The sequence below is a fragment of the Excalfactoria chinensis genome, chromosome 5 (genome assembly GCF_039878825.1).
Source record: "Excalfactoria chinensis isolate bCotChi1 chromosome 5, bCotChi1.hap2, whole genome shotgun sequence".
Classification (NCBI taxonomy): domain Eukaryota; kingdom Metazoa; phylum Chordata; class Aves; order Galliformes; family Phasianidae; genus Excalfactoria; species Excalfactoria chinensis.
Window position 1 is genome coordinate 31,587,985 of NC_092829.1, and position 26,332 is coordinate 31,614,316.

General features: G+C 39.2%; 1 protein-coding gene across 6 annotated transcripts in view; it reads right to left on the reverse strand.

Moving 5' to 3' along the window:
• The window catches only part of DPF3 (double PHD fingers 3), a 166,817-nt gene that overhangs the window by 58,106 nt on the left and 82,379 nt on the right, over positions 1 to 26,332 (reverse strand). For 4 of the 6 annotated variants that reach the window (XR_011903701.1, XM_072337811.1, XM_072337810.1 and 1 more), the window contains exons 4-7: positions 13,521 to 13,648; positions 10,705 to 10,800; positions 9,649 to 9,687; positions 5,991 to 6,069 (exon numbers count right to left, since the gene is read on the reverse strand). Coding sequence is in view for 4 of the 6 variants with exons in the window: in XM_072337811.1 (XP_072193912.1) it covers positions 5,991 to 6,069; positions 9,649 to 9,687; positions 10,705 to 10,800; positions 13,521 to 13,648 (342 nt within the window). In the remaining 2 variants the exon portion in view is untranslated. The remainder of the gene's footprint in view (positions 1 to 5,990; positions 6,070 to 9,648; positions 9,688 to 10,704; positions 10,801 to 13,520; positions 13,649 to 26,332) is intronic. The other 2 variants (XR_011903702.1, XM_072337809.1) reach the window with 1 other exon arrangement.

A 26,332-nucleotide genomic window follows, 5' to 3' on the forward strand; every position in this document is an offset into this window, starting at 1 on the left:
TAAGCAAAAAGGAAATACACTGTAGGAGCAAAATCAATCGTTACAGTCAGTTCTATTTCCCCTCTTCCCATGTGTCCCACTTGAGACTTTTTTCCTGTCTGATGTTGGATTTTCTAGAGTTAATGTTGTCAATGAATGCTAAATACAGCAGCTATGGTGGGAGAGTTGCTTGTTGGGTTCTTCTGAACAACCATCTTATTCTAGATCTTACTGCTTATTAACTACTTAGAGATTCACTGGAAAGGATAATACCAAGAGATTATTTAGGGCTTACACTGCTAAAGTTTAAAGGGGAGCTGAAGCCATGATGGAGATTTATAAGAAGCATGTAAAAGCATAATGCTGAAATCAAAGTGTTTTCAAATAAGCTTGTCATTGTGGCATTTAACTGAAGGTCTGTTCTAAGAACAAGCAGTAGCAGTGTTTGACTCGTTCATAATATGAGTGAGAATTAAGACAACAGATTAAGTCTCAGAAAACATAAAATCGGCCCACAACAGGATTTATCTTGCAAGTCTTTGGTATTCCAGCAAACTTTTCAGAGAATCAATGAGTTAATTTTTAAAAAGACTACAGTAGGATCAAGTCCACTTCAAGGAGAAGACAAAGAAGGTGAGTGAAGTTATTAAGGTAATTACTAGAGGAGTCACTTTGTGATCACATACAGGAAAATAGTTCCTAAAGAGTAGGCCTCAAAGAATTACATTTGGCAAGTCATGCTAGAACAACATAACAATTAACTTTCTAAAAGAACCTTAGAGAGAGAGATCCTTAATTCACATTGAAACTCAGCAGAATTCCAGCATTTGTTGGCAGAATCTGTGATACATTTAGTGAAGAAAGGGAATGGAGAAGAAAAGAATAATCCTAGAGCTGTGGAATTTCAATACCCTGCCGGCTGATGAACCCACAAGAAAAATCACAGTAATGTTTCAAATGCTAATGATTTGAATGTATGGCCAAACTTTTTCATAAACAAAATTATGTTCTGAATAATTATTATTAGCTCATCATCAAGTTCAAAGTGTTCACCAAGAGACCAAGTTTTATACGATCTACAGGCACAATACAAGCAGATAGGCACTTAGTGGTATATTTACAGGAAACAGTTTAAGAGCCTACCTCCGGTGGAAATCAGCGAGAACTAGGAGCCTAATCTTTTGAAAACTTCACAAGGCACTTTTCTGCATCTTCAAGTACCTGAAAGAGTCCATTTTGGGCCCAATGCTTGCCTCTATTTTTACAATTAATTTGGAGGGTGGAATAGAGAATGAAAGAATCAAACATGCAGAGAGCTGATTCTTGGAGAAAATCTCAGAATAGTAATTACAAATATATCACGCAAGCTTTATCAATCAAAAATTCTTTCAAACAGTAACATAACTAGTAAATATTAACATGACATCTAGTAAAACATCAGTAAAACATGGCATAAACAGTAGAGGGCAGTATAAAGAGGAAACTAAAGATGATAGATATTCAGACTTAGTAGAAATAGGTGGATCAGCAAAGAAACAAGAAGTTACAGCAATTGGTCTACTAAATACAAACTCAGGTGGTGGACATAGGTGAAAACTCTGGCACTGAAACATGAAAGCATAGCACTGGAGATGAGTGTCCTGCATTGCAAATGGGTTTACTAGATAAGCTAAGAGATCAGCCATCACTGTACCTCTTGCAGATATATAACAGAGCAACTGGCACAAATCCAAGTTCTATAGGTAGATATAAGTGACATGTAAATGTATCTTTCATTTATCTTTCTTCAGAGCTGCTTCATACTCAGAGCAGTGCCTTCTACTTAGTTCTGGCCACTGCTATTTAAATAAGATCCTTTGAAGATCTTGCAGAGAAAAGAAACAAGCTTATTAAAAGATCTGAAGAAAACACGGGTGAAAGAAGCCACAGTAACTGTTTTTAGACATAGAAAGGAGATAGCAGAGAAAATTCATTCTAAGTAACTAGAGAAACCTGAAACTATTTATTTATTTATTTATCTGTTACAAAAGAACCAGCTTTGACAAAAGAACATAGGGATATGTGTCTCCAGATGTATGTAAGGCAGCATTAGCCACTGATCCAGCAGGGATCATAAGAAGGTTTCAGTCAGTTCTCATTTTTGGAGAAGGAATGGATCTGAATACATATCTCAGTCTCAGAGGAACTGTAAATAAAGATTATCATACAAACATAAGTTCATACTCTAAAATTGCAATTTATACAGAAATAAAACTAAAAGGAGACAAGAATATGCAGGTAAATGGAAAAAAGAAAAAAAAAAAAAAAAGAGAGAGAGAGAGAGAGAAAGGAGCAACTTCTTTTAGAGATGGGCAGGGAAAATTTCCCTAGATAGAGAGAGAAAACAAAGGTGGAAGTAATTATGTGTGTTGGTAAGTCACAATAGGGAAATGAGATGAAGCGGGCAAGGGAGAAAATGAGAAGAATGAAAGCGGGCAAATGAGGATGGGCAGCAGCAAAGTTGGTAACTTGTGGAGATTCAGCACAAAGGAAGTAGACATTCAGAGTCATGAAGTTCTAGTGCTACAACTGACTGCAACTTTTAAATCAGAAAACAAATCTACAGATAGAACTTCAGATATGCTCCCCATCCCTTCCCCCCAGCCCCTCATCACTAAATAAATAAAACATAACACAAAATATGAAGATAGCAAAATGATTTTCTTTGACTATAAGACTTGGTGGGATGAAAGTCCCCCCGTACATCATTTGGCAACTACACAATTCTTGTTGCATATGTAGGTATGTAACATTCATTCATGCTCTTCCTCCTTTAAAATCCTATGTCCAGTTTATCTTAAACAGCGGTGGTAGAGTATCTTCAACTTCTCTGGACTGACACCACAGATCTTGCTTTGTTCCTCAAGCCTGCTTTTCACTATCCATTCAAACATCTGCTCTGTCTTTTACCCAATTATTCAGGCTACATTTCGGTCTGCTCTGATACAACAGCTGATCATTCTGCTGTGGTACCATTTCCTGCCTATACCCATCTCATACCAGGTTTTCCTGCCACCTCTATTACCCAAGGTTTTTTTTCCTAAGATTGGCCAAGGCCCAATGCTGTCCAGTGCAGCTGGTGAAAATCTGACTAACTAGTTTTCCACTTGCCATTTTAATGAAATAAAGAATTTCGTGATTATGTTAGCAGCTTTGAATGACCAGATAATTCATTCTGAACTTCTGATCCAGTAGATATTCAATAAAATTAACTGAAGTTTAATTCCACAAAACAAGCAAACAATTAAACAGAGGTTCCACCTTTTCTTAAGAACATCATATGACACAAAATTTGAGAGCTTTGAAAAGATCCCTCGGTACAGAGATTCCAAATTTCTGGTCACCTTTAACACTGGGATATGCATTCACTTTTGTGTATAGCTGAATGCTTCTTCCAGCAATGGTAGGCCACTTCTGAACTAACACTGCTGTCTTACATACAAAGGACAGCGTTAGCTGGATGCAGTTATTGCATCATTTTACTGGTATAGACTAGACGTTCCACAAAACCTTTCCATTCCTGATGAAACTTAGTGATATACACTTATTTGCTACAAATACAAACACACAAGTATGAAAACATGTGCATTGTTGTGGTCGTACATTTAAATACCAAAAATAATTTGGTTTAGATACACTTATATCTTCTTCTTGGTGATCACATTCCAAATTCAAATCCCAGAAAGCATACAGAGAAAGCCACCTGGAGGTAAGTTAAAGAATATAGAGAAAAAGTAATGACCACCCATTATTGTAATTACACATATCAATAATGTGACTGAAGGAATAATGTTCTCCCAAACAGGAAACAAACTAATTATTTCTTGCCTGTATGTTTCCACATAAAACAAAAATATCTGCCTAAAATATCTCTACACGAAGAACTGCAAACTGACATCTAAACTATTGTGATCATGCTGAGATTTATCTATAAACATATTTAGCAGATTATTTCAAAGAAAAAAATTGATTAAGGAAACCATTTATTGGTGCAGTGATCACCCAAGCAGAAGAGGAACCTCAAACTGACAAGCCAATTACTCACAATGAATTATATGTAATAGTTCTAAAGAAAGTAAGCATGGGCAGTATTCCATTTCAGGATGACGGCACTGCAATTGCAACAGTTCTTCTGCTTCACAACCAGGTATGGGTTCTGTTAATACATAACCCTATTCTCAGCTATCTAGAGTAGAAAATGGAGTAGTTGCTATGTAAAATCTGGATTCTAGAACTCTTTGTGACTCACCCTCTGACTACATGTTTCTTAAAAATGAAAAGTAGCAGCCAAACGAAATAGGAAAGTTTAAACCTCCAAAACCAAAGTATAAATTTATGCTTCAAAATGTAAGCCAAGGCAAAATTCCATCATTACAATGAAGTACCAAAACAGAGACTTCAGCTCAGATTTCTGCCGCCTGCTTTGGAAGCTTAGATTTGTATCTATTCAGTGCAAATCACTACTATGCATGTTGTGAGTTCTCTCCGAATGCAGAACAAGATCAGACAGTAAAGAGACATTATGCTTGGAACAACTGCACTATTGACAAGTGTCCTTGGATTTATAGAGGGATTTTCCAGAAAAGTAGTAAATATAGTTAGTTATGTGTATACCAGCAGAAGAAAGCTCTGGAAATCAACAAGATACAGAGTGGCCTCCTATATAGTTCTTTGGAGACAGACTGTAGTTCTTCAAAACAAGCAAGAACAACTATTTAACCACAGTAGAAATCTCCCAGCTCTTCAAACAATGAAGAGCTCTTCCTCTTCAGTTCAGACACTGCCATTTATGTCAAAGGCTCTCCGGTAGCACTAAGAAGATTTACCTTGCTGTAGCAATATACCCAGCATGTTCATTGCTGTACTGTGCAGTCAATTGGTCTCACTATGAAAGATTATTTGACCATATGAGATATAGGTTTCATTTACAATACATGTCCATGTTTCTGCATGTTTTTAATATAAGCAGAAAATACCCGAAGATTGACAAGTAGTGGAGATAGGGATGTTCTAATTTTCCTCAAAACCACCACCAACTTTTAGGTCAAAAGAAGTTAAGACTTTCTGTTATTCTCCTACTTCTATTAATTTTTGTTATGTTGTTGTTGCCCTGTATGATGACAGAAGGCACTCTAGTACAAATTGTTACTGCACATACACTCTTAGCAGGCCTTAAGATGGGAAATCTTGAAAGTACATGGGTAATGTAAGAGCCTCTCCCAGAAATGACATAGTGAAGCAAAAAAGAAGGTAATAAGAAGAAATGCACCAAGAAGTAGATAATAAAAAAATACATTGTGCACTAAATATTGGAGTCCTTCACATACAGGACTCTGGCACCTTTTTGGGTAATGCCTTACTTCAGTTGCAGTCCCACTGAAAGACGTCAAACAGCATGGTTATATTCAAGGGGAGTATGTATCAAAACAGAACATTCTAATTGTGTTTCCTTCTTAGGAGGGCTCAACTCCTGATGATGCCATTGGAGTCCTTTTTAAATAAGAGATGAGAATAAGACCTTCAAAATTTAGCCCAGTGAGATTTCCAAAGGACTGAAGGGAATCACCAAGTATGTAAAGTGATGTAAGGGTGAAATACCTTTGTCAGACATTTTTGAGTTATGCTGTTGTTTGTAACTGTCTGGAACAGGGAAAGAAATACAGGGTGAATCCCACACGGGGGAAGGAAAAAAAGCCTCGAAGTCAGAAAAAGAGAAGGAAAAAGGGAAAGAAAATAAAAGAGGTGATTTATTATAGCACAAAGGGAAGTGGATTCTTGCTGAGGACTTTATTTTACTTCCTTCATGCAAAAAAAAAGAAAAAAAATACGAAGAGCAGCAGCAGTAGCTGGTGGCAAACATGCAAGACAGAGAGCAGCAGAATATTTTGCTGGAAAAGAAAAGATGAACCCAGAGTGCACCGAGCTGGCAGGACCAGGCTGGAAGTGGAGTCAGCTGTCTAGGTGCTACTTACTGTCACAAACATAGGGTTTGTCATGATCATCTTGGGAGGCAGCATCATTTCGTCTCCTGCCACCTCCAGATCCCCGAGCCTGCAAGAACAAGAGGAATGTTAACATTATTCTCCTGCCCCTAAATTCTCCAAGTGCCCCTCACCCTCCTATGAAAAATGGCAGTATAAGCTAAACAAACCCTCGGCTTCCACACGGGTTTATCAAGGGTGGGTTTGACCCTTCAACTCCTAAGATATGCACTATGTTAATGGACCTTGTAACGCAGTAGAGATCCTCTCCACAGATAATCCAAACAGTTCATCCTTAGCAGTAGGTCACTGTCAGCAAGTATTCAGACAAGTATCATTACACTTCCATTTTTTAAAAAAGTTCAAATTCCTTTCTTACTGAATATGAATGAATGAATGAATAGATGAACTGGTGGTAAAGGATAAACATAACTTTCAAACTAGCCAGAAAACAGGACTCAAATAAAGCAGAGGTAAAATTACCTCCTTTAATATTTTCGGAGGTGGTGAGGAATTGTTTGGTTTGGTTTCCTAGCTGAAAAGCACTGTTTCGAAAGGGCCTTCTAATTGGGACGAAGATACTATGGCTAACTATAAAACTGAGTCAGTTAGTGGAAAAGATTAGGTAATATGGGTACCTGCAACAGCAAAGAACTGGAATTACCCAGAAAGGTCTCTTTGCAATTCTGTGTTCCTACAACATAGCCAGTTGACAGTCCCAGAAACTGAAAACCTCTGTTTCTACACAGCACACACTGCTCTGTCCTGAGCTCTAGGGTGAAGAATGGAATTCAGCATCAAAGCCACTTGTTCATAACCCTTCGCAGCTGAGATGCCAACAAGGGGATGGTTCATATCTTCTCAATGGGAATAGTTTTGTGCAACTGGAAACTGAGACAAGGCCCTCAATTCCTTAATGTTAATGTGCTGTCTACAGATGGCAATAATTTAAGACTTGATCTTCATGTGAAGAAATACTCTGCATGTGGATGGCTAGGCAGCCCCTTGGAAATACTGTCAGCTAACCTGTTCCTGGTTAAAAGCAACAAAATGGTTTTTGCTGCTCCTCTTATTAATTTGTTGATTTCTCTCATCCTAGACAAGGCCAGTTGACTCAAACCCTTCAAACTTTTGCATGTGAAAACAGGAAAGCTTCATCAAGTAAAGCCAGAGAAGATGTAGAAATTCTGAGAGTATTAGTTCCCTATAGATTAAGCAGTCATATAATCTCTGTCCCTCTTCTATGGATTTGGTACTGAACCTGCACTATTTGAGAAGCATAAAGGAAGTTTTACACTAGCCTTACCATGGTCTATCAAAACAGGGATTTAGAAAAACTTCACATGTTATTTCCTTGGGATTTCTCACATCTAACTCTTTACACAGTCCTGAAGGAAAGACATGGATTCACAGGTCTCTGGATGGGGTATGTACTATTAGATATGACAAGCATAACTCTGCCTTCTGCAAAGAACTTTGTACAGATCAACATACTTGCAAAGTGAGATTTCTAAGGGTGAACTGAAAAACAGTTATGACCTGGAAAAAGACTCAAAGCAACAATTGTTTGGTGGAAGCTACTTCACTGACCATATCACATTAAAAATCAGTTTACTAGCCTACGATATTTTTCTCTTTGACTGTCAGCTCTGTAAATCCCCTCTGGGCTATGAAATCAATCTGAGGCAAGTTTCTTTCTTCAATCACTACTGCAAAATGTGCTGCAAGCTGAATTTAGGTCTCTGGCAGCTCCTGTACAACCTTCAGCTCAACAGAGAGTCTTCACAGACACAACTGATTATCTCTTAATAAATATTTCTTCTGGCACCTGGATTAGGACCCAATTTCCCTATCCTTCCAGGCTGCATTGGCTTTTCAGGGCTGTGAATAAACTTTAAAGTCTTTTCTGTTGTTGTTATTATTAATCAGTAGTTTTGATTCTACACACTGAGAAAGGGTCTGTTGAGTAAGGACATTTCATTTTTACATTGACACCTTTCAGAATAGGATGGCAATTTAAGGTTTGTTGCTTGGAGTTTCACTAGTCCTGCAGCCATCCGTTCCCTTCAAACACTTCTCCTCAGAAATGCAAGGGTACAGCATTCATGTCATGACTGCATGTCAGGTTTACTTTTTTCATGCACTGAACACAAAGGGGGATTTCTCAAGTCAATGACTTTTACTGGGAGCTGGGTTCCTAAATGCACTCAATGTCTTTGAAAAAGTTTTAGGGGATATTCAGCTGAGGAGCAAGCAGTCTGTACAGGTCAGTTGCATTCCTCTTCTGTCTCCTAGCAAATTGTTCTTCCTAGCTCCTATCACATTTTTCCTGTCTACCACAGATACTAAAAAGCTCCTGTCAATCCATTCCTTCAGCCTTCAGTGTCCTTCCTAATGGTTCTATGATGTCAGGGCCGGTTTTGAGGGGGTAGCAAACTTAGCAGCTGTGCACCAGAGGCTTTCATCTGTGTGCCACGTGCTTGCTGTCGGCACTCTGGTCTGTTGAATTCAGTCATCCATGACTGCCTTCATTTTTCTGACAGGACACAGCACAAGCCATGAGACATGTGAGGCCTGGGAGCCACGGCACAGCAGCCTTGAAGCAGTCCTGAAGCAACCAGAGAGGGTGGCCAGAGGGACAGATGGAGGAGTAAAGGATTAAAAATAAAATCATGCTGTAGGAAAAGGAAGGGGCATTGGAATGTCCAAAGCAGTAGATCTGCCGCATTAATCCTTCATTGATGCTGCCAGCCCTCACTCCTTCTCTGAATCCCCAAAGGCCACACTCTGCAGGATCTAGTTTCCTACAGATATCCTTCCACTCTTCTATCCTCTAAAAATACCCTGACCACCTCCTTCCCAGAAACGAAGTGCTGCCCAGGTTTCATATCCCCTAATTTCAAATCCTCAGTCCCAATTCCCTACGCTGGGTCAGGCTTACACTTGAGAAGGTTGCTTGAAGAGCAACAACAAAACAGCCGTGAACAGATGTAATTCAGGCTTCAGTTCAGGCTTACCAGTTTTCAACAGCTAGGAATCTGGCCCTAATTTTGAAATCCTAATTCATACCACATTTTACTTTGGCTATTGATGCCATCGAATAAAAACAAAAATTGCTCAAAGTATTTGGCACTCTTCAAACTTCTTTTTGCACCAAACGAAGCCAGGGCACTAGCAGAGCAGGAGTTAGTTAGCAACAGAAAAGGCAGGATATTCTGCTGTTCCTGTTCTTAATAGGGGGCCAGTTCTAGGGCAGAAATAAGTTGTAAATCTATGGTTTAAAATGAATAGGACACCTACTCTCCAACTCCTTTCCCTACAGCAGGAGTGAAAAAGTAGCAGATATTCTCAAACAGTTTCCCAAACACAGGAGTAGAGCCTTGCACATAGTAACTTCAGGACCGTGTTTGTGTAGGCCTGGAGTATATGCATACAGTTAACTCCCTACTCTTGAGCAGGCTATCTTTTATAGCTGTTCACTCTCCTTCACTTACCCTAATCCACATGCACAATTTACGTGAGAGCAGCTTATTAGAAAATACTTGTTAGCCTCGAATACTTGTTAATAGCTACAGTCAAGCTTGTGTGTGTGTATCAACTCTAAGTCCTCATTTTGGTTACTGGTTCATACAAATTTTCTGAAACTTACATTTTTCTGGAAAATTTTTTTCCAGGTGGGTGTCTTTGGCTAAGAAAGAAAGAAAGAAAGAAACTGGTTCAGGTGATTTTGAGAATAAGGAAGGTGAAATATATACTTATCCAGTTAATAAAGTGCTTTGATCTTATATTAAAGAATTTAAGCTCCAAAATAAAGAGGAGCAGAAAACTGAAACAATACAACAACAGAAGAAACCAAAAGAGAGGGTTTGATGCATAAGTACATTGTAAGTATTCAATGTGGTTTCATGTCCCTCTCTTACTCAAAAGCTATTATATCCTGCTTATTTGGCCTAAAATGTGGCCCTTCTTGCTTGACTTCTGCAAACACATCAAAAGGTATTTCTTAGAGCTCCTGTGCCCCTGCAGCATCCACTGGAACCAAGGAGAGATGAAAATGCTTGAAACTTCTGAGAATTATGTTCATTTTTATTCAGATGCCTAGCTTCAGGGGCCACAATTAAAAACGCTGATTCCAAGTTTTAAAACATTGGCTTTATTACTTAACTGGCGCCCTGCTGAAATTGTGAAAAGATGTCTTAGGTAAGAGAAGGGACGTAGACTCCCCTAAGGATAACATTGCCCATTATAAGCAAATGGAAGATTTGCCAAAGGGTTCAAGAGGGCCAAAATGTCAACCACAGAGTGCTACCTTGGAGAAAGCTGCAAAACATATTAATGCAGTTCAAGTCACTTATATTAATACTTTTTTTTTTTTTTACTTTTTTTTTAATTAGTAAATGCTGTTTTAGAATAAGAGCATCATAATAGCAGGATGTCACCATAATTATTACACACAAAAATTATAAATATGTCACTATAAATGATTCATCTCAAATTTTTACTCTTAGTGTAGTCTCTTCACATTATAATTTGCAAAAAATAAAGTGTGTATATATGTATATATATATATATATATATAAAAAAATCTGACTGCATCACTGAAAATTACCTACATTGATATACACTTTGCATATACAACACGTGTTAAAAATATACACCAGAAAGCAGAAGCTTGATTCCTTCATTTCTATTCAGTTGCACCTACCCGTCCTCTTGGCCTGTTCTTTCGTTTTGGAATATCTTCTTCCAAATCCTCTTCTTCATTCACTTCATCTGCATTTTCATCATTTTCTAAAACCCTCTGTGGTTGAACAATAAAATGGGAATGGTTAGAAGAAAAGATGACACATACAAACAACTACTGCTCTTTACCATAGAGACTGTGGGTTATTAAATTACACTTGATTAATGAGATAATGCCAAATAAGATCCCAGAATCTCTATTTCTTTTTGCTAAAGCAAAATTTGCTTTCCCTTCCACCCTCAGTCCTTCAAGGAGTTCTTATTAAAAAACACCACTGGTAGCAGTCACCTAAGGAATAAAGATCTCTAAAAAACAGCAGTGGCAGCACTGAGCACTGATATCCCAAGACTACACAAGTAGTACAGTGCCCAAATGCAGGCTCTTTCTGGAAACTGTTTGCATGACTTTTTGAATTTGGTTTCTTGAGGCTTTTTCTCTAATGTTGACAGTGCACTTTAACAAGATGTAAATCAGTTGCTGGGGATTTTTTTTCTTCTTGGAAGCAAAAACAGAGAAAATTCCTCCAGATATATCCCAGCATTTTCAATAAATCTAGAAAGCAACATCTTTCAGTTCTTACATCATTGGCACAACTCTGAAATCTGGAGAAAGGGATTTGCAACATGTGAATCACAGAATCGTAGGGGTTGGAATGGACCTCCAGAGATCATCGAGTCCAACCTCCCTGCCAAATCAAGTTCCCTACACCAGGAATACTGAGGAAGTGCAGGCTTCATTGAGGCTGATGAGAACAATAGTTACTTCAATTAATTATTTAATAGGAATAATAATGAAAATTACAATAACAATTCATTGTCTCAAATAACAGTGTCAGGGAATTTCAGGAGCCTAGGTTATATAGGAACCTTTTGAAAGGTCCCATATAGCCTATATAACCTCTACAGAATGAAATCCAGGCCAAAATATGTACAAACTGGACATGGCACAGAGGATGGCAAGATGAACCATCACAACATTAATGTGGAAAGATGCTGTGCTGGAACCCCACTCAACCTTTGTCATCCCCGTTGCAAATAATGATAGGAGCTGGAGCTACTCTTGTCATTCATTATGTGGGTGCCATGACACCATTCACATAAACTACAAGGTTTTCACATTCAAATGCATGACTTTAAACTGATGGGATGGCTTTTCTTCAATCTTTTACTATTTTTGTCACTTCCAGTTAACAGCCATTTGAGAGCCAACATAGGAAGAACATAGGAGCAAATCACAGTGGCTTAGTGTTCTTCCTACACATCTCAAGCACTGAATTCTGAATTTGTGGGAAAGACCAGAAGAGAAACTTAAAGAAAAAGGCTGTGCTTGGAAGACCAGCCATACATGTTTATTCTTATTTTATCAGCTAAACTTTGAAGACTATAATAGGACAGTGCCTTTTTTAAAATGACAGATAGTTCTCTGAACACAGTAGAGGATCAACTCTTCATCTGGTTTCATCTTTTATATTTAAATCCCAGGAAGCTATTAATATGATTAGACCATCATGAAATCTAACTTCCCATAATACTTGACCACTACACATTAGAAGGTGGAAGAGTCGAAAAAGTTCCAGTTCTACATACATTAAATATTTCTTTAAAATTCACACAATTACACATAACTTGGTCTTAAATAACTACAGCACTTGGAATGTATTGTGCATGAAGAGACTAGTGCTATGCAAGAAAATAAGAAAATAAGAACTTACTGATATGAATCTATATTTTCACTGTGCTTCACGTCTTAAATTATCACAAAAAAAAAAAAAAAAGAGGAGAAGAGAAGAGAAGAGAAGAGAAGAGAAGAGAAGAGAAGAGAAGAGAAGAGAAGAGAAGAGAAGAGAAGAGAAGAGAAGAGAAGAGAAGAGAAGAGAAGAGAAGAGAAGAGAAGAGAAGAGAAGAGAAGAGAAGAGAAGAGAAGAGAAGAGAAGAGAAGAGAAGAGAAGAGAAGAGAAGAGAAGAGAAGAGAAGAGAAGAGAAGAGAAGAGAAGAGAAGAGAAGAGAAGAGAGAAGGCTGACACCATATTGTATTTGGGGCAAGAAGGAGCTAGCTTATACTAATAATATTGTGCAGGAGAAGTTAAGAAGGAGTGCTACAAACCACTCTCTTCATTTTTCATTCCAGCATCAATTTAAGATACAGAGCATAAGTAACCATGTGCAAATTTTATGACACTGCCAGGATAATCACACGAATTCACAGCAGAAAGAGTTTAGCCTCTCTGATACATGGTCAAAAGGTTATTTTAAGTCTTCTGCAGCAAATGATAGAAACCTACATTCAATACTAATTTATGGAAGGACAGAAACCTCTGCTCTGTTAAATACCAGCTATACATGGAATGCTTCCTCTTTAATGGTGCTCCTTTATCTGTGTTACTTTATTATTATTATTATTTATAGTCAACTGCTGCAAATATGACTTCAAACCCATGTTCAAACTCATTCTAAATCTGAGACTAAAATTTGGTTTATGGTTGGGACCATCTCTACTTGTCTGTTCTGTATGCAGTTGCCTCATACTGCTGTAAATTGCAGCACATAAGCTGAGCAGAACACAGTCAAGTGACTGAGATGTTTGTGACAGAAGAAGAGAGTGAGATCCTCAGTTCATTTTGAGCATCACAGTGTAACACAATGGTTTGACAACATTTTGACAGTAGAATGACACAACCATCAACAAATGAACTACACTGCAGTAGGACAAAATCTGCTATGCTTAGAGACAAATCATAAAACTCAGCACCGCTGTCAGGGCACAGGTATCTCCTTTACCTGGATTTCTTGTATAGGGTCTTCCTCTTTAGTGTCCATCTTTTTATCTATTCCCTCTCCACGTAGCAAGGCTTCCAGTGTTGTACTTTCTGACGTGAAGCCATCTTTTTTCAGAGGCAGATCAACTTCTGAAAAACAAAAAACACCAACTTCATGTATCTCCCCTGGCAGCTCACAAGTAGAAGGACAGAGCCAACAAGCAGAAGACTGACAAACCCTCCAGCTTCCTGTATCTTGAAGGAGAGCTCTCCAAATCTCTAAGAATTCCCTTATGAGATTCATTTCTATCTTGCTGAAAATCTGATCTGTTTTGAAGAGCTGCGTTAGCTTGCAGGACAAGGCGGCCAGCCATAATACATCAAGAGGAAATAAAAGGAAGGGGAAAATACTTTTCCCTAATGTAAACTCCCTATGTTCCAATTAAAAAACAACACCAAGTCTTTCCAAGACACTGAAATAACAAATATGAAGATCTGATCTTTTGAAGTGGAGAAGTAGTTCCGTGCAATTTAGCATCTGGCAGAGTTGATATGGAACAGCTACAAGCAGCATTTTCTCACAAAAGGGCTTGGTCCACACACAGGGAAGTAGAAACCTAGTAAGTGGGGCCAATCAAAAACAAACAAAACAACCAAATGGAAATTTTGCCTTGAATTTTCATTGAATATTGACTTTCATTTTTTTACTAGATAAAATTTTCAGTTTGTTCAAAATGGGACTGTGCAAATGAAGAACCACCAGCAAACAGTTACAAGCGCAGAATCTAGCCCGTGTAGCTGGATGAACCTCAGCCACTGCATTACAAACTAACAGGTGGCTCAGGGGCAGGCCTGAGGCATGGGACTTAAAATGATAAAGAGGGTTCATAAGGTAGCTTGATGCAACGTGTCATGCAAGTGAAGGTACAAAGCATAAATCCCCTTAAAAATTCTGTCACTAGATTATGAGACAGTACATCAGACAGGCAAATATAGCATGTTAATTTTAGCAAGATGTTAAAATACACTCAGGGAAGAATTACATTTTCCTTGCAGATCTTGGCCTCTACCCTACTTGTGTAGGTGTTCATTCAGAGCAATCCTATAGGAACACATCCCAAATGTCTCTTTACCTGACAATGCCAAAGCATGGATTTCTCAAGTTCTCCCTCCTTTCTAAAATTAATTCCTTCCTCTTAGCCAATAGATTTATCAAGCAATAACGTATAGAATTGATGTTTTACAAAACAGCATCTGGTGTCCTGATTTCACAGTTCTGTTCACTTTTCATCTTATAGGTCTGTATAGTGTTTCCCGATCTGCTTGAGGCTGGCCTGCTTTTCTATCACCATGAGTTGTAAACTCCATAGGACATAAATTTGTGTGTTTATAAAACCCCAAATCACTCCTGCAATCCAAGTAATGAATGAACACTTCCACCTGAGACAGTAAATTATAATCTGCTTCCTGGGGGCAACTGTGTCCCAGGAATATGTTTGCTCCTTACGTGAAGACCTTTAAGCCAGTCAAGTACTCAAGGTCCCTGATCAGTGCTTCCAGAACATGCTTGCTCAAGTTTTCTGAAGTGAGAGAACACTGTTCAGCCAATAACCACAGAAAATCCAGCAAAATTCCAGCAAAAGCTATTCTATTCATGGAGGGAGAGGCTGAGTACAAACCATGCAGAAAATTCAAACCACTGGGATTTTCAGAGGAAACTCCCAGGACAACCGACACAATGGGAGGGGATCAATTCTATTGACCCCCTCTCATCACAAGGAGGCCTATTCAACCAGGTCTCTGTTTTTAGCATTAAGCTCTGCACACCCTCCCCTACCATGCCACCTTCTCTAACTTCTCCTTTATTTGGCCTAGAGAAAAGACAAGTCAATGGAGAAGCACAGAGACCAAAATTCCATCTATGAACTCCTGCTACTTCCCTCTGGATTCTAAATCCAAACATTTCAATAGAAAGAAAGGACTTCAGACTTGAGTTATGTGCAAGTCACAACACTTGAACCTCAAGTCACTAAGGAACCTCAACAATCATATCTGGCCATGGGCTAGGCTGGTTTCAAAGTTCTGTACCTAGGTACAAAAGGGCACATGTTTTGTATTGTGAACCTTGCAGGACTGCCAAATCCAACAGGTAATCAAATTTTCAGCAAGAGAAGAAGCTTCAAGCAAGCTCAAGGGCAACAGTAAGAAATGTGTCTTCACTACAAAAAGCTGTGCCTGTCTCTGATAAACCCAGCAAACAAATGCATTAGTAAAGGAAATGAGCAATAAAAGGGGGGGAGAAGTAAAACATATATGAAAGTAAAACTACTTCCTGTTTGTTCCAGAAATATTGAACATTTGTGGGGAAAAGCAGGCTTTAAGGTCAAAAAAGAGATTTTAAAAGGCATGCTACTTTCCAGCAGAATCGCTCCAGAAAGATTTTCATCCAAAAGTCTCATAGCATTTTCCAGTTATTAAACATCCCATTGACAAAGTAGCGTAAGGTAATACTTTTATACCCACTTTATTGATGGAGATATTCAGTATCTAAGAACTAAATAGCAGAGAGGAAACCCTGGGAAAAGAAACTCAGGACAGTTGCCTCCTACCTACCCATTGAGTTAACAGCTATTCAATTTCTTTTATTTCCTTCTCTGCCAGTAGCTTCTATGGGAAATTTTCATTCCTCAGTAGCTCTAGAAAGTGGGAAATGGCAAACTATCTTACCCGAAGTGTAAAGTTTGCAGCTTAAGAACCTATGAAGGTCCACAGATACCTTTGTAATGAATTCTGTTTCTGTAATGAATTCAGTCTTTCCTGGAAGATGCCTAGTCTCTAAAGGGAGACAGTAATGAAGTCAGGAAAATATATTTCCAAAACATTTATTGAATCCTCAGAGATAAAAGTGTCCAAAAATCTAAAAGATGGTTCAGTTAACCTAGACAAATAGTTCAATGCTATCTAATAGGTCTGACCTGAGGGATAAATGCAGTATCACTTCCAGTTATCCTACATCTAGCTCCTTTGGTAATACACAGAATAGCCCATCCTTTTCTGAATTTTGATGCACTTTTGTCCTCAATGCCTTCCTACCAGAGTGAGTTCAACAGTTGAAATGCGGTTTGAAAGAAGGAGCATTTTGTTTTATTTATTGTCTGTCCCTTTGTTCCTGCTATAAGGAAAACAGAAGTTCCTGACCAAACTTTTTTGTCATTTCTGTCCACTTCTTTCCTTTCAAAGACAAACAGTCACGGACTTTTTTACTGCCCTGCCATGAGAGATTTTCCATGTGACTTTGTCACGTCAGATCTTTCTGAATTTCTTCTCATTCTTCAGAAATCTCATCAACATAGACCAATACCACATCCAGTATATTAAGATGAAGTCACATCCTCCACTTAAACAAATGCGTTCAGCTGTTCTTTACATTGCCCACAGCATTCTCTCTCAGGAGTATCTACCTGCCTCAACAGCGTCCAGGGCTGCATGATAGGCAGAATTAGAAATCCTGTAACAGGGACCAGGACTTCCAGCAGGTAATACTTCTAATGCAAACTAAGACATCCATCCCACTGCCCATTCTCAAGGGACATTGATATCCCCACTAAGAGACCCTCAGACAGGAACCTCCCTCCCCTGGCCATGATTGCTCCAAATAACTTTGCACTATGCACAAATTTTTGTACTTAACTACTAAATCTCTCTCTCTTTCCAAGTGTTCCACTGCTAAGTTTCACAACACTGGAACAGAAACCAAACCTTGATGCACCCGCTGTTAGCTTTTTTCTTTTTTTTTTTCTGTGAAATTCTTTGTTTCATATTTTATTCTAAAAGTTTTGATCCAAGATAATGCGTTGTTTATTTTTGGAGAGGACCAAAGTTCTTCAGAAAGTCTAAGTAAATTGTCAACCTCCTTATCTGCTAATCCTTTACATAATCATGTGGAGAATTTTAAGAGCAGTGAGATACGATTTTTCTTTGGGAGGAAAAAAGTCAGTCAGAACCTCCTATATCATTATTTCCCAGGTGCTTCACTGCTTACACCTAATTACAGTTTCAATCAATTTCTCCAGTGTTCATGTAGAATTTATGGCTCTTTAAATTCTTGAATCACATCCAAATCCTCTTTAAATATAGGTAATAACATTTGCTACTCACTAATTGTTCTAAATTCTTTCTGTTCTAACTCCTAGTTTGTATCACAAGCTCTTCTTCAGACATAGCAATTTCATAGAACATAATCTTTATAACAAGTAGTTACTACTAGTAAAAGCCATGTAGCTAAAAACTTACTCTTTTTTAATATAACAATTTTAAGATAGTCTGTAGTTAAATTCCCTTTTGATTAGTATAGCAAATACAATAGCATCTGGTTAGTATAGGAGATGCAGGGAATACCATGCACTGAAAGCCAGAACTAAGCAAAATAAAAGAGTATATCAACAGAATCCATCAATGAAAGCAAAAATGTCATTTAAAACTTCTTTCTGTTTAAATAAACCAAGGTATTATTGGTGTCACAACTAAACATTGTGCATATAGTACAATGCAAATACGTATGTCTACTGATAATTAAAATTTATCTTTCTTAACTTGGCAGAGTTCAATTTGATGATTATATTAACATGGTTATTTTTGCTTACTGGCCCAGTGCAACAACCTCTCTATTTATCAAGATCACTGGCTGCAGTGGTAGGATCTGAGCAAGCATCCATGTCAGCATTATTCCAATATCTGTTTTCCATGGAGATGCCATGTCCAAAAGAATCACATTTCCACAAATCCAACAAAATGGTGTTTTTTTTCAAGTTTGATTCACCAAAATAGCAGTCCATGCCTGTCCTTAAATGTGTTAAATTTGCTTTGAGATGCATTGGAGCTAAGCAACTTTTCAATGTCTCTTTGAAAAATAAAATAAAAACAACCATTCCTTTTTCTATACAGCATAATGTATTTGTTTTACAATGGATCATTTCCATCTCCACAGTAGCAGCTGCCACCCAAGCCATCATCTCTTTGCACTCCTAAGCAGCTCCATTTCCAGTTCTAATTGGGAACAGAGATACTTATTGGGTGAGTTCCAGCATGATCTATCATGCCAGAGACAGCTACTATGCAAACCAAAGCAATCCGGCTTCCAAAAACCCTCTTAGACAAACACTGACTTTGCACATAGATTTTTTGTGTGTTTGTTTCTTGGTGCTGTTTCTTTGGAACATAAAAAGTGCCAGAGGAAACGATATATTAGGAGTCCATGAAGTGCTGTTTAAGATGGATATATCCAAAGATATTACCTTAAGAACCACTGGCTCTTTAAAATCATATAGGTGGTCTAAAAAACCACCTAATTCACAGCAAACAGAACTACTGCTGAGCAAATGCAGCCACTAAGCTCATTAAGAGGATGTGGCAGGATGTGTTTGAAAGTGCAGCACAGTGGCTCAGCAAGCAATTAAATCCCATGACAGTTTAAAATGAGAATCTATCAGTGTCACAAGAGTGTGAAGCCTCAGCATCTCTACTGTTCCCACCCCCAGCATTTTATTTATGATGGTGTAGTGGGAACATGGGAAGTCAAAAAGATTATAATGAAATATGCCATATAAAAACCAGATTAAGCCTGCTCTTCTTTTGGGAAATATGCAGAGAGAGAAGCTGTCTGTTAGCTGTCGAGTTTGCAAAAGATACCATCTTTTGGGATGGTGCTCTCTGCCAGCAGACAGAGTGCCCCAGGGGAAATGGTGGTGAAAAACCCAGACTAGCAGCATCCATCCATCCATCATATGCTCATCTCCACATCTCCAAGGCACAAATATAGCGTTAGAGTGCAAAGGGTGGGGGCAGGGGAGACGGAATCCCTTAAGAGAGAATGAGGAGACAATGCTTTACATTGAATAGCTGCATTTTGCAGTTTTTCTGTATGGACACAACCAGACTCTTCTCAGCATGTTTGTTTGCATGCTTGTTACATTCATGACCAGTACAGCGATTTGTTACTGTCCTTGGAATGGATGCTTTCAAAGCAGAGACCAGAACAAGGTACATTCTATAGAGACAGGGCTCTGCAAGCTTTGCCCTTAAGCATGTCACTGCCAGCTCAGCACAGTACTGATCTCCATTCCTCCTACAGATCTCCAAAACTTTACTTTCACTGCACCATCACCTGCTAGCCCAGGTGCAGATGCTCGATGCCAGTGTTTTTATGCTCTAATCCTGGCTTTTCATGATTCTTACCATCTCAGTCTGTTCTCCCAGCATCACTGCACCCATCTGTAGCAAACTTTACAGTGTCAGCTCTATACTTCCAGTCCTCTCCAACCCTGACCAACAGGACCTCCAGACACTCCACCCTTTCCTAAAACTAGGCTGCTACAGACACAGCTCCTCATGATGGGTCGCTAAGGCCAAACGCCCCTGGACACTTGCAAACATCAAATTTGCTTTGTTTTTAATCCAAGACAGATACAATAAATCCATGACTGAACAAGAGATTGTAAGGCTGCTCCCTTAGCCCTTTCAACTCTCCCTCTAACTCCACCTTCAAACCTCATGTGAGCTGTTACAATCACAAGGTAAACAGTGCCAGGGTAAGAATGAGAATCTGGTCAAGTAGAAAAATAAACAAATATGTTTTAGAAGCAAGACTACTTGAAAAAAAGTACCTGTTTCCTCAGATATCAGTCATTTGGGGAGGAAAGAATAGTTTGGAAGACTTCATTTAGTGAAAGTTCTCTTCAGGGGCAGAGCTCAGCTCAGCTCTGTACCCACAGGGTGCAACATGCTGAAAACATGAGATTCTATACTGCTTCAAAATGGATTTCAGAGATTACTGTGGTGTGACCTAGGGAACACTGGGAGAATAAAAAATCCACAGCACCTCTTACTTCAAAACTACTGCTCACATGGTAAGGTTGGGGGAATGGGGCAGGGACAGAAAGAAAAGAGGTGGAAGAAGACAGAGGAAGATGTGATATAGGGAGGCCATACACCTTCTTCAGCCTGAGCATAAACTGCAGAAAAATTAGAGAATCAGCTTTGAATTTTAAAATCAGGATCCAATGGAAAACCTCTATCAATCCCTAGCTAAAATATGCCTCAGGGCACTTCAACACAACAGGAGGGAGAAATAAAACTGCAAAAAAGAGCAGAGGCCCTCAAACATAAGGTTAAGTATTGTTTAGTTTAACCCATCATCAAAATGTGGACTTTACAAGCAGCTGTATTTCTTTGGCAGGCTAGAATGCCTCTATAAAATCTCACAATAAAATAAAAAACAGCCCTCTTGTTGGTTGTCTCTTAGAAGTTCTTTACAGATTTATTTCTCAGCAAACATATAAATCATTGTCACATTTAATATACTGTACCTGCTTTTCAAAGACTGCCAAATTACAATATCAGACTAAATGCTGGATCAAATAACTACCCTCGAGGTTCAAACTGTAAAAGAATATTTCCTTTCAGTAACATTATTATAGCACTCACTTGTGTTCGCGGTTGCTCTTGTATTTGTGCTCTAGATGGACTCAGACAAAGCCAGGACTTCAGCAGAATAAGAACAAACAAACATTGTAGACAGTATCAGATGACAGAGGCTGGATAACTGCTGCAATTTAGAGAAAGTTCCTGAGTATATAACCTATCCTTCCAGGTTTTGCACCACCCTTATATCGCTTCTGGCCTATTATGGAGTGACTGAACAACTTGGTCAACCTATCTGCAAGTAGTTGTATAGGTAGACTCACATGGATGGATCTTTGGCCTTTTGACCCATTAGAAGAACCAGAACCTATTTATTGTCCACTACCAAGAGAGCTATCAGCCACTCTCACAATGCACACCCTGCAGACACAGAGAGTGGGCCTCTGCTGCAACCAACACTACTATTTCTGTAAGTGACAGCACTGAATCTAGCCTCATACATAAACCATACATAAGAACAGCCATACCTTAACCTTGCTACAAATTCTGTGACATTTTGCATAGCGTCTCCTCTTCCTTATCAAGGATGGTGGAGAGGATACCTTTAGTAGCAGATAAATCTCTGTAATGCAGTTATCTCTCAACTGCAGTGCACGCGCATCCCAATTAATTCAGACTGGGCCTAGCAGAGCCAGCATTAAACCAGAGCTGATAAAGCTGCCAAAGCCAATCTGAGTCCAGCAATATTCCTTGGAGCCTGCACTGCGCTTTCTCCTACTTCGGATTGCAGGGGGTTATTTGCCTGAGTGCAGAGCTCAGCTCTACCTGAGTCCATATGCTCATGGGATGCTGCAGCTCAGTTAATGATGCCCTTCTAAAGCCCAAAGTACCAGGGAGCAGGCAGAGACACTCAAGAAGCTTAAAGGCATCAGCATGGATGCAGCAGGGTTTATTAGTGCTGCTCAGCTAGACTACAAGTGTCCTGGACCTGGTACTGCCTTTGTGCCAGCAGAGCTTATTCAGCACCCACAGCTCACTAAAATGCCAAACCTGCATAAACACCACTGAAGAACAGAAAGGCAACAGCAGTGACCAATTATTTTAGCGAGGAATAGGAAACAACAATCTTAGACAATACCCTTGTAACTGCTGCTGTCCTCCTATGTGATCTCGAGCCTAACAAAGGTGCCCTCTGCGTTGCTGTTATCTGTCAAGAGGAGATAGTTTCATCTATCCTCTAGGATTTGGTAGACTTGTTTAATATTCATAGGCATTTAGACATTCAAATAAAATGCACCAAAAAGACAAGGCGTTCTCCCAGGTTCTCACAAAACCAGGTTTAAACACTTGTTTTTTCTAACCAAGAAAAACACTGAACTGCTTCCACTCAGTGGCCAATTCATGGTTTCCAAAGAACGAGGACAATATTTACTCATATGGTTAGACGAATCTAACAGATCAAGATACATAATTGAAGAATGTTATTATAAGAAGGAAGACTTCCAATAGAAAAATAACATGAGATTCTAGTAGGGATCTCTACAGTAATAGAAAAGAACAAAGCAAATCATCCACTGCGATGCTCAGATAAGTTGCCACAAAAAAAAAAAAAAAAAAAAAAAGGCAAGGAATTCCAAGAGGCCTATAAAATGTTTAGACAAAAAGGTGAACTCTAGAATTAACAACAGAATGGTAAACAGGAAGATTAATGGCACCAGAGAAAATGCAGATGGTGAAGCCCAGACTGCAGGCTCAGCAAGACTCTGAATAGGGAGGGGGAAAAGGCAAGGTGTAAACAAGGTGACCTTCAGAGCCACTGGAATGCCTGCCAAAAGGCCAGCCAGAGGGCATCCTGAGACACAAATGTGCCATCTGGGGTAGCCTGTCTCATGACAGCATGAACAAGATTTGTCTTTTTCAAAAATTGCAAGCAGGAAAAATGAGTAGCAGCTGAAAATCTGACCATTCATTTGAAAGAGGTACCATTAAATTCACAACTAAGAAAATGACACTATCTGATTTGTAAAGAAAATAAGAAAGAAAGGCTACAGGATCTCTCTGAATATTCCCACTCACAAAGGTCTTGTGCCCACTTATAAAGCCTACACAAGCAAGGAGTGGGGGAGGAGAAACTGGTTTTCACTAAATAAATGTTCTTCTTGAGAGTTCATGTTTTTTGTTTAGAATAAAAAGAAAAGAAAAAAAAAAAAAAAAAAAAAAAAGGAGAAAGAAAGAAAATAAATAAATAAAAGCAACAACTGCAAAGCAGTCCTTTAAACCCAGGATAGTATAAATTTTCCATATCTTGGCATAAGCCTGTTCACTCCAGATGGCATATTTGGGTCGGAAGCAGGTAAGGACTCCTCAGACACGTCTCTGTGTCCAATATCTGCTTTTACAGAGTTCCCTTGCTCGCTCTTAGTGCTTCATTGGGCCTTGAATCTCCTAATAAGCTTTGAGCACGCCTGGAAGATCTCAATTCTTTGCCTCCAATAAATGTAGGAGAGAGAAATCTCCTACAACAGTTCTGCAGGGGAGCCAGGCTCTTTCAGACCTGATGCATAGATCATAGAGGTTAGTGAGGAAAATTAGAAGTAAATGTAATCAAGCATTTATTAAATACGTCAATCAAACACCACAAAGGGGAAGTGCAGGAGCAATACTATCTCTAAATAAGCCTTCTATAAAGTAAGCTAAACACATTCTGTTATGATATCCAGAGGCAGGAATTTTAGGGGAAAACAGAGTAAGCAACCACATTACAGCCCACCGCAGGAAAAAAAAACAGACCCTAGCTCTGGGAATCCAGCATAGGCAGTCAATTCAAATACCTCTTTCTTTTCAGTCTGGTTCAGAGTAGAACACAGCTTAGGATTTCAGACAAATGCGGCCCATCTGAGTTTAGTACTAGAGTCAGTTACTTCAGCATTTTGTTTATAAGCAGACATATCTGAATGTTTTTGATTACGATAGGTTGCCTACCAACTGCAATGAAGATACTGTCGCGACCTCTAGTTTCACAGCATGAACTACAGGTGCTGGATGAGCTTAGGCAGCTTGTGCAACACTTACACAGCCCCAGCACTGCTGTACCAGACAGGCTAGGCTCAAGTGAACTAGTGTTTGCTGACATGAGCTGCCAGCATGGCTCTTGGGCATATACTTGGGTACATACTGTTTTCCAAATAGCCCCATAACGTAGCTCTTCCATTTTCTTTTTGAACAGAACGGGAGTAGAGAGATGAAGCACACATCAGAAAACACTGAAGTGGCACTGAAGAAGGGATCAGGAAGGGCGAACGAAGAAAATAAGATGGAGGAAAGCTATTGTGTTTCTTGTCCTTGCCTATTGCAGCTAAGCTATGGCAGACTTGTTCTGAAAACTGCCACAGAAAACTCCGACAAATGAAGGCTCTGGGCCTTGAATTATCCCTTTCCAAATATTTCTCTCCTTTTTCCATTCTGCTAACAAACAAACAAACAAACAAAAAAATGCTATAAAGCTCCTAGATCCTAAAAACATACATTTTGGGCCATTTTCCACAGCATACAAAATACAGCAAGAATAGATGATAATGGGGGAGTAGGAGAGAGAGCATACCAAGGGAAAATAAAGTGAAATAGAGAATAGTTGCTCTCCTCTCCTTTCCCCTGCTCAGCTTTCATTTCCCTTTGTTCATCTAACATTGAGCCAAACTAAGCCAAAGGAGCTGCCGTGCTGGGCTACAAGATTGATGGCTGCAGGCAGACTCCACAGTGAAGAGACGGATGACTGGTCATTTCCCCGATGCTCTGAGAAACATCCATCCTTGCAGCCACGCTGAGCCCATTCGTGCTCCTTTTGAAAAGAGAGATAAACACAGGCAGCCAGAGGCACCTGAGTGTCTTTATTCCTCAGAAGGACACAGTTATATTCCTTTGGGTTCCTGGAGAAGGTCGCTCTGTCCATCCCTGAACATCTGGCTGTGGGATTTACTAACTCTCTCCCCCCCAGCAATCATCCATCTATTAGAGAACAGTGCAGGGTGGAAGAAAATGGTGAAGAGAATGGTGTGACAACCTCATCAATCTACAGCTACATGCTTGGCTATTTAGTTTTCCTTGCACTATTCCTAAAATGGGGAGGGGTGGGGGGAGGGTGGGGGGGGAGGAATTTGGGGAACTACTGGTATGAAAGTGAATTGTGGAAATGGCAACATGGATTGGAATAGGTCCTTATGACTATTAGAATGTTGTGCATGTACTAAAGCAGTAGGGAACTAATTAAGATTCAGGATTGAAAGGCAAAACAAAAAGTTGGATGCACTCTGGTTCCATCTGTAGCACTTGCTGAGAGTTCAGATGTACTTGAGGCTTTATCTTCAGCAGAGGGCTATTTTTTTTATTATTTTTTATTTTTTTTCCCTATTCAGACATTAAAAGAAAGCTCCCCGGAAGAATATATTGTAAGTATATTTATAGTGCTATCCCTAGTATAGCAGCTTCAGAGGCACAAAGCACTTAATCCTGACTCTTTCCATTTAGTTAATAGTATCTTTGTTTGCCGATACTGTATTGGTCTATAGCATTGTTCACAGATACAGACTCTGTGTTTCCAGTTCTCCTGCCATGCTGCTATCTCACTTAGGCATTGAGCATTACATGGCAGATGTACCCACAGCATCATTTACAAATGCAACATCACTGCAGAAATTCCTACAGCTATGAACTTCACTCTGTCACAGTAGTATATATCTGTAACCGTGATTCACTGACATTTCACAAAGCAAATCATGACAATATAAAGGCATTCAGCGTCTCTTAAAAATACAAAGAAACAAGCCACTTGCTTAGTGCTTCAGTGTAGTTTTAGCACTAACTGTATGCTTCAGTTTTGAAAACTTGTTTTTTATTCCCTCATGCAATGCTTTTTACTTTAGGCCAACAATAAAAGAATTTTCTCTACAGCTTTGTAGGACATGCATAGGTTCTTAATCATGGCCATATGTGTTCCTAAGAAATCTATCCCATACATCCCGAGGGTAATTACACACATTCAGAAGTCCATCATAAGTGAAGTTTTCATTCTTTCTCCTACATCAAGAACCACAGCTCTAGCTGATGTAAATTGCCACTCACTATAGATTTTAATGGAACTATATTCACCTACAGCAGCTAAGGTCCCAGCCTTAAATCATCCTGTTAGTTTAAGGAGAAATCGTGCTCAAAGGGCAACCTCAGTGAGATCTCTGGTCTGGAAGGTGTTGCATAGAAAAGCCATATATACCTGTTCTGCACTTCATGCTCCTCCAAACGTACACTGCATAAGCTCCCTCGCTCTCCACCAAGGAGTTTATTGCTGGGAATGGACTCCACAGCAAATGCCAGTGGTGTCTGAATTCTCAGGCATAAGATATCTGCAATTTATTAGACAAT